At 32.7% G+C, this 10,623-nt stretch overlaps 1 protein-coding gene across 1 annotated transcript in view; it reads right to left on the bottom strand.

The window, feature by feature from the left end:
• The window catches only part of LHX6 (LIM homeobox 6), a 225,995-nt gene extending 217,623 nt beyond the window's left edge, over positions 1-8,372 (bottom strand). The window contains exon 1 of the mRNA XM_069755548.1: positions 8,153-8,372. Within this exon, the coding sequence (XP_069611649.1) occupies positions 8,153-8,230 (78 nt within the window). The 5' untranslated portion in view covers positions 8,231-8,372. The remainder of the gene's footprint in view (positions 1-8,152) is intronic.
• Positions 8,373-10,623: the final 2,251 nt, after the last annotated feature.

The raw sequence follows: 10,623 nt of genomic DNA on the forward strand, positions 1-10,623 counted from the left end.
TTTTTGCATTTTTTGTGATAATTTATGGCATCGGTAATGAATATAATAATTTCAGGTTGTATGTATTTTTTATATAAATGATCATTAATTATTAAGTATTATTTGTTGGATTCTTCTTGAAATCTAAGTACACTTTGCTTTTATTTATTTATTTTTTTTTTTTGCATTTTTTGTGATAATTTATGGCACCAGTAATGAATATAAATATTTCAGGTTGTATATACTTTTTATATAAATGATCATTAATTATTAAGTATTGTGTGTTGGATTCTTCTTGAAATCTTAATACACTTTCCTTTTATTTATTTTTTATTTTTTTGCATTTTTTTGTGATAATTTATGGCACCGGTAATGTATATAATTTCAGGTTGTATATATTTTTTATATAAATGATCATTAATTATTAAGTATTATGTGTTGGATTCTTCTTGAAATCTTAATACACTTTCCTTTTATTTATTTTTTTATTTTTTTGCATTTTTTGTGATAATTTATGGCACCGGTAGTGTATATAATTTCAGGTTGTATATATTTTTTATGTAAATGATCATTAATTATTAAGTATTATTTGATGGATTCTTCTTGAAATCTAAGTACACTTTGCTTTTATTTTATTTATTTTTTTTGCATTTTTTTGTGATAATTTATGGCACCGGTAATGTATATAATTTCAGGTTGTATATATTTTTTATATAAATGATCATTAATTATTAAGTATTATTTGTTGGATTCTTTTTGAAATCTAAGTACACTTTGCTTTTATTTTTTTATTTTTATTTTTTGCATTTTTTTGTGATAATTTATGGCATCGGTAATGTATACACCGTAATAATTTCAGGTTGTATATATTTTTTAATCAGTTTAATCAGGTTCTATTTTTGAACTCTCAATCTTGATTCCCATCGGATCCAATCTGTATTAGTTTCTATCCCCAATAATTGAGTGGAATATGTGGATTTTTAAAAAAAATCAAACATAATAAATAAATTCAATAATCAATGAGGCCTAAAGGTGGATGATAAAATCGCTGCAGCTGAATGATGGAGAGAAGCTTTAGGGGGTGCAGAGGTATCCAAGAGCTGGTCCCCCAGAGGAGACCAAAGACCCCTCTGAATGGCCCTGCTACAAATGATGCGTTACGGCCCAGTTACACTTTCCCTACATATGGAACAACTTGACCATAAAGATGCTGACAGTAAACTTAGACTTGCACTGGATATTTATAAGTAAAGAGCAGAGGGACATCTCTGCCAGAAGAGGAGTCCTCAGCGGTGACACCACCCTGCCTGGAAGACATTACATGGGGCTGACAACACTCCACATCATAATGATGAAGATGGCCAATAAATAAACAATATTATTCCTTTACATTGCCCCAGATATGACAACAGGGCTTACAAGTGATTAATGACAATAATATGGCGCCTGTGGGGCATCTAGCCCTAAACCAACCGTCACATGTATAAGATATGGTAGTTATCATCCATACAGGGACTTGTTCTTGTTTGTTTGATTCACGCATAAATATTATTCTCTCCGTACATCCGGGGTGTAATATATAGTGTAAACATGCCACTATCTGAGCCCTCGCTGCAGATCTACATCACAATGGGCCTCAGTAATCAGGACGGTGGGAAACTAAAGGGAAACAACTGATCCATGATCCATTGTCAGCGCTTATGACTGGGGGTCAATATGTCTCCTCCATACAGTGCAGGACGTGCTCTCGTGTAAGCACATCTATATACATGACACGGCTCATGTTCTGCTGGGCGCAATGTATGGATTATATAGTATATCTGATTCATGGCCTGTATGGAATCTATAGAATGTATAGAATATATCTATAGGATGCATGGACTATATCACATCTTCTTATACATACCATATACTGATTATATGAATCACAAATGTTCTTGTGACACATACAGTGAGCAGGTAATATATTCTATGTCATCGATAGACTCAAAGGTTCTGATATATAGAGTATATGGGTATTTATATCGGATCTATAGACTGAATTAAATGCAAATGTTGGTCTGACATATACAGTGTATGGATAATATATTATGGGTTATATATTATAGATTATGGATTACATATTATAGATTATGGATTACATATATATTATGGATTACATATTATATATTATGGATTATATATTACATATTATGGATTATATATTATATATTATGGGTTATATATTATATATTATGGATTATATATTACAGATTATGGATTACATATATATATTATGGATTACATGTTATATATTATGGGTTATATATTATGGACTACATATTATGTATTGTATATTGGATTATATATTATGGATTACATATTATATATTATGGGTTATATATTACAGACTATGGACTATATATTATATATTATGGGTTATACATGATAGAATATGGATTATAAATTATGGATTACATATTATGGATTATATGTTATGGATTACATATTATATTTTATGGGTTGTATATTATATATTATGCATTATATATTATAGATTATGTATTACATATTATATAGTATGGATTATATATTATATATTAAGGATTATATATTACAGATCATAGATTATGGATTATATATTATGGATTATACATTATATATTATGGCCTGGGTTATATATTATGGATTACATATTATATATTATGGATTATCTCTATCTATCTATCTATCTATCTATCTATCTATCTATCTATATATATATATGGATTATATATTATGGATTATAAATTATGGATTATATATTATGGATTATATATTATGGATTACATATGATAGATTATGGATTATAAATTATGGATTATATATTATATATTATGGATTATATGTTTTTCTGATATTTACAGTGTATTGTTTATTTATTGTATTTTAATCTTTGAACTACATGGATTCTATATCATATTTATGTTTATACCTGATATATGAATTGTATCTGATTTATACAGTACATTCCTTTTTGATCTACACACCGTATCTATTATTTTTGATGTTCTGATCCATTGACTGGATGTTGTGTTCTGTTGACTTGTATTGTATTGTGTTGTGTTGTGTTGTATTGACTACATTATTTATTCTGACATACAGACTACATGGATTATACATAATCGTTTCATGTACTGAGTGAATGGATATGCCAGATTTATATTTGTTTTTTTTAAATTTCAATTTTTTTTTTACATTTATCTTTGTGTAAAAGATAAATAATGTAAATTTATCCTTATTTTTTTTTTTCAATTTGGATATGTGGCAGAACAAAATCAGGACCTAAATGAAACTTTACATATTGCTTCCGATGTTTTGTCTTCACATATTATTTACTGTTTTCAAGCAGATAAAATTTATGGATTCTGTATTTCTTTTGATCAATAAATTGTGTGGATATTTTTTTGTAGACTAAATAGATCATTTAATATGTCTTGACCTATGGGACATAATACAATGTATAATATATAACCCCTTCAAAGCAGAGCAAAATATAGTCCATACATTATTTAGCCTAGAATACACTATATGATATAAATGTGTGTATGTATGCATGTATGTACATATATATGTAAATGTGTGTGTGTATGTATATATATATATATATTTATATATATATATAGTGTATTCTGCACTAAAGAATGTATGGGCTAAATGTTGATCTGATTTAAAGGATTAGATATTAAATATTGTATATTGCATTCAATCCATGAACTGCTTGTATTTCACAGTATTATAGATAATATGAATAATTAGGCTATGTATAAATATAATGTGTATGGTTCAAGTATGTATTATGTATTGCATTCAGAACTACATAGATGTACAAGATATTGTATTATATATGGTTTATTTTGTATCTAGAGATAGAAAGGATTGTTATAATGTTATAAAAACATTAAGATACATGAATAGATAGACATTGTTCTATATATTCACATATATTCTATAGATGCACACAATGTATAAATACATACATCTCAAAACATATAGAAGTACATATTATTGTGTATATTGTATATAGACAGAGTGCAATATTAATATGCACACAGCATGAATTTTATACAGTTTACAGTATATATAGTATATATCTATATATTGCACATCATTGGTGTGTATATATATATATATATATATATATATATATATACACAGTATATATATATATATATATATATATATATTATACAGACCAACTTTATGATGTGCAATGTATACTATATACACTGAATAAAATTACTATATAAAATTTTACCTAATTTATCAGAAGATATATATATATATATATATATATATGTCCGGAAATGTGTTGTAGGTAATAATCACCAATAATGACTGATGGTAAATTTGGAAATATTTCCAATGAATCGATAATATGAACAGTCTTCAGGTCACCATACAGTATATTTTTATGGTTATTAATGTGTATATATATATATATATATATATATATATATATATATATATCCTAATTTCCCAGCAGTCAGTAATTCTTGTGTACAGCATATTTTCTGACTGTTATTCTCTTTATAGTTGTCTGGATTATATTCTGTACTTTATGTATAAACTGTAAATGATTCCTTGGCTATCTATCCATTGTATACAGATATTATTGTAATCTCATGGTTTCTTACACACTTGGCCCCAGGATGTTGAGATTTCTTTGCTTTCTCTCCCTGTAATTCTATAGTAAGGGACAGGACACAGTGTGCGGGACTGACAGGAAAGTCCCAGGACTCTGAGGACCGCGTGTTACTGCCGGGACCGGGAGCAGGAGGGACACTGCACACGGCGGGAGCCGGGATGATGCCGCCGCACAGCGGACTTGGGCCTTGTTCACACTCCGTGCGCCAAAACGCCAATAATAACAATCCTGATCCTGTCTAGAGATCGCCGGGGATGAGCCCGGAGGGAGCACCGTGTGAGGGGCGATCTGATCGCAAGAACTCCCCTCTCCGCCCTCCACAGACCGCACAACTAAAGAGGGAAGAGGAGACCCCAGATCTGCCCGACCATCAGGCGACACCTGCAGACATGGCGTCCAGTATAGATCTCCACAGAAACGCGGACATTAACCCCTTCCTGGTGGCACGTCCGCTCCCAGGACTGCACTGAGGGACAGACACCGATCACTGTCCTAAGTGATCGGCAGCAGCCAGTGGTGTGAAGCACCGTCCATGCGGCAATAGAGCCAGTGACCAGAAACACTGCTGGAAGTGTACAAGATCCCAAATGATCAAGATCTAGAAACTCGTGTATATATATATATATATATATATATATATATATATATATATATATATATATATATATATATATATATATATATCAATGTGTGTGTATTTGTATTACTCATATTGTAATTTCAGGAGTTGATTGTTGTTTAATAATTTTCAAATATAATACTTTTCTGCATCAATCGAATTTCAGGGTCATTCAACAAATTATAGGCAAAACTCTTCTCAATAAAATAGTATACACATATTTGTTTCATCTATCTATTTATTATCTATCTATCTATCTATCTGTTATCTAAGTATGTCTATTATCTATCTATTATCTATCTATCTATTATTTATCTATCATCTATTATCTATCTATGTATCATCTATCTATCTATCTATCTATCATCTATTATCTATCTATCATCTATCTATTATTTATCTATCATCTATTATCTATCTATGTATCATCTATCTATCTATCTATCATCTATTATCTATATATCACCTATTATCTATCTATTATCTATCTATTATCTATCTATCTATCTATCTATCTATCTATCTATCTATCTATCCATCATCTATTATCTATCTATAATCTATCTATCTATCTATTATCTATATATTATATATCTATTATCTATCCATCATCTATTATCTATCTATCTATTATCTATATATTATATATCTATTATCTATCCATCATCTATTATCTATCTATCTATCTATCTATCTATCTATCTATCTATTATTTATCTATCTATCTATCTATCTATCTATGATCTATCTATTATTTATCTATCATCTATCTATCATCTATTATCTATCTATCTATCTATCTATCTATCTATCTATCTATCTATCTATCTATCATCTATCTATCATCTATCTATTATCTATATATCTATCTATCCATCTATCTACTATCTATCTATTATCTATTATCCATCTATCTAATGTATATCATCAATTCTCAATCTGTAAAATTAATCATAGAACAGATATAAATCTACATTTTTCCTATGTACAGTTCACAAGTGAATAGTATTACAAATGCCATTAATGATTTACTGCAAGTTCAAAGATATATAAAGAGAAAATTAGATCGTGTTCCCACATAAACTAAAACTCGCCATGCTTTACTGTAGAGTAGTCAATAAAAGAGTTACAGGGATAGATGTGTAGATGAGAAGAAAGAAAGAAAAGAAAGAAAGAAAGAAAGAAAGAAAGAAAGAAAGAAAGAAAGAAAGAAAGAAAGAAAGAAAGAAAGAAAGAAAGAAGAAAACTTGCTATAAATTAAAATTAAATCGTGTAAGAACGATTGACGATAGTTAAATAAGATTGATTATATAGTCAGATAAATATGACTGTTACAAATAAATGTATATGTTTAGGAAATCAATACATGGAATAATTGATATTTAATAGGTAGGTAGATAATAGATAGATAATAGATAGATTATAGATAATAGGTAGATAATAGATTATAGATAATAGATAGATAATATATAGATAGATAGATAATAGATATGTAAATAGATAGATATATCATGAATAAATAGATAGATGAATAGATAGATAATAGATAGGTAAACATATATATATAGATAGATAGATAGATAATAGATAGATAGATAGATAGATAGATAGATAATAGAAGATAGATAGATAGATAGATAGATAGATAGATAGATAGATAATAGATAGATAGATAATAGACAGGTAAACAGATAGATAGATGACAGATAGATAATAGATAGATATTTAGATAGATAGATAGATATATAATAGATAGATATATAGATAGATAATAGATAGATAATAGATAGATAATAGATAGATAGATAATAGATAGATAGATAATAGACAGATAATAGATAGATAGATAGATAGATAGATAATAGATAGATAATAGATAGATAATAGATAGATAATAGATAGATAGATAGATAATAGATAGATAGATAATAGACAGATAATAGATAGATAGATAATAGATAGATAATAGATAGATAGATAATAGATAGATAGATAATAGATAGATAGATAGATAATAAATAGATAATAGATAGATAGATAATAGACAGATAATAGATAGATAGATAGATAATAGACAGATAATAGATAGATAGGTAGATGATTGGTTACAGCTGTGTCCCCCTGTATTTTGCTGTGTGGTCATGCACACCTCCTGACTGCCATGTCCCCTGTCTCCCCAGGCTCCCCCACCTATCAGTGATCCATCAGCACTGTGTACTGTCTCTGGTTAGATGTGTCAGGTGTGCTTACCATGATGTGGGGGGTCCTGGTGCCCAGACTCGTGGGGTCCTGCTTATGGTGAGACATCACCTTCCCCAGGATCTGCCACCACGTTCTATTCCCTGCAGCCCATACACAGAAGCTCCAAACAACAAATAAGAACTTTCCAGGAGGCATTTAAACCATTTCCAACAAAAGCTGTGTCTCTTTAATGAAGCAATTTGAATCTAGATTGATTTTTTTTGCTGCACTTAACCCATGCCTCTTGAGGTAATCGTTTCGTTCCCATGTAATCCAAGGCAGAGGAGAAAAAAACCCACAAACTACCTGCAATTAGAAATTGCACAAAATGCCCAGGATAAGAGGCAGCAAGTGTCAATTTCAGCTGTCACTCAGGCAATCCATCAGGCCACCCAAAGAATTGCAAATTTCATTTTTTTTGTTAATGGTTGTAATTAAAAATCGATTTTTTTTCTCTTTACGCACAAAAAAAGATACATTTGGGTAAATGATCTGTACTTTGATTTATTTTATTTTTTTTTTTTACAATAAACCTGGGACCAGAGTGAACTCAGCCAATGAAATAGTATAGGAGCAAATTGTGGCGAATTGCCCCAGAGCGCTATAATGAGGCCACCACCTGCCCGGGGGCAGCACATCCAGCTCACCTTTCCTGCAGAGGCTCCTTCAGGGTCCAAGCTGGTCCCCTCTGATTGAGGGGGGACATTTTCATTTTTCCAATACATGGAGAGAAAGCAAAGCAAAATCAGCAATGATGATAATGTCCCAAAAAAAATGGTAAAATCCTCCCAGTGTTCAGGATCTGGTGCAGAAAGGATGTAGGGCTGTAGACCTCATGTCCAAGACTGAGGTGTCTGCCCACAAGAAGGGGAGATGTGGCTGCAAGTGGGAAGTTAGACCAGGCTTCCTTGCACTTTCCTGTTGGATAGAGCTGAGAGGCAGGAAAGGAAGGGAAGGAACATTACAGGCTGGGAGGGAGGTCTGAGAACAGCAGCTCTGAGGTCCACCTTCCAGGGGAGAAGACCCAGGAGAACCTGTCAGACATTAATCCTCAGGTGATGGGAACATCTTGGAGTCCTCAGCTGGGAGCACAAGCCTGGTCTTCCTCTAGACTTTATAGGGCACCAGTGACTTCAGGTTTCTTCACCAGACCATTAAGATCTGCTGCATTCAGCTCTGATTCCTGGACCCCAGTGCCCTCAGGAACATTTGTAGGTGTATTAGCAGCAGAATATTAGTCTTCTGGGGGAGTTTGCCACTATTAAGTCACTTACAGACCTCCAGCTTCATTTAGAGGACACCTGATCCATTCATCACAATGATGCAGACTTGACTTTATTCCCCTCCTCCCCCTGATTCCTCACATGATCCCCCCAACTGCTCCATGTACTGAGCATATCCCCCTGCTGAAATAATCATTGGATATTATACTGTGCATGTACTTCATGGTTCACTCTTATGTATCTATTTATCTTACTATATATATATTTTTATATTTAAATTTAAATATATATATATATATAATAGGCGTGTATATATGTACATATATATATATATAATAGCTGTGTGCATATATAAAAGAATATATGTATTCTTATTGCATTAGAATTTATGGGTACTCGTGAGTGATATCATTATTTACATTACACATCCTATGAATTGGTTTTTTAAATAATATGTTATATTAGGTATTAACTATATAACTACTTATGTAGATTAATATGCTTACGGTACACACACATGTATAGATGGATAGATGTGTATATATATATATATATATATATATATATATATTACAGGTGCTTCTCGCTAAATTAGAATATCATTAAAAATGAAATTTTTTTAAGTTGTTCAATACAAAAAGTGAAACTCATATGTTATACAGAACCATTACAGAGTGATCTATTTCAAGTGTTTATTTCTGTTAATGTTGATGATTACGGCTTACAGCCAATGAAAACCCAAAAGCCATTATATCAGTAAATTAGAATACTCTCCCTGACAGAAGTTATGTCGCTTATCCATGTTATGTAAATAAAAGCTAAGCTTAGAACCTGACGTTAAATTAATCCATTGGTTGTATAAATTATTCTTTTGAAAGCTGAAACCCTCCGAAATGTGGTTTAGGTTAAAGGGAACCTGTCACCCCGAAAATTGCGGGTGAGGTAAGCCCACCGGCATCAGGGGCTTATCTACAGCATTCTGTAATGCTGTAGATAAGCCCCCGATGTTACCTGAAAGAGGAGAAAAAGACGTTATATTATACTCACCCAGGGGCGGTCCCGCTGCTGGTCAGGTCGGATGGGTGTCTCTGGTCCGCTGCGGCGTCTCCCATCTTCATTACAAGATGTCCTCTTCTGATCTTCAGCCACGGCTCCGGCGCAGGCGTACTTTGCTCTGCCCTCTTGAGGGCAGAGGATAGTACTGCAGTGCGCAGGCGCCGGAAAGGTCAGAGGCCCAGCGCCTGCGCACTGCAGTACTTCGTCTGCCCTCAACAGGGCAGAGCAAAGTATGCCTGCACCGGAGCCGTGGCTGAAGATCAGAAGAGGACATCTTGTAATGAAGATGGGAGGCGCCGCAGCGGACCGGAGACGCCCATCTGACCTGACCAGCAGCGGGACCGCCCCTGGGTGAGTATAATATAACGTCTTTTTCTCCTCTTTCAGGTAACATCGGGGGCTTATCTACAGCATTACAGAATGCTGTAGATAAGTGTTATGACCTGGTGGTAAGGACAATAATGGACCTAGTGGTTAAGAGCACACGGAATGACCTGATAGTTACTAATAATATAGGACGAGCTTTGAGACGTGGGAACTCTGCTGACCGCAATCCCTAATCCTATCACACACACTAGAAATAGCCGTGGATTGCTCCTAACGCTCCCTATGCAACTCGACACAGCCTAAGAAACTAGCTAGCCCTAGAGATAGAAAAATAAAGCCTACCTTGCCTCAGAGAAATTCCCCAAAGGAAAAGGCAGCCCCCCACATATAATGACTGTGAGTAAAGATGAAAATTACAAACACAGAGATGAAATAGATTTAGCACAGTGAGGCCCAACTTACTGAACAGACAGAGGATAGGAAAGGTAACTTTGCGGTCAGCACAAAAACCT

This window comes from Ranitomeya imitator, chromosome 2 (assembly GCF_032444005.1).
Source record: "Ranitomeya imitator isolate aRanImi1 chromosome 2, aRanImi1.pri, whole genome shotgun sequence".
NCBI lineage: Eukaryota > Metazoa > Chordata > Amphibia > Anura > Dendrobatidae > Ranitomeya > Ranitomeya imitator.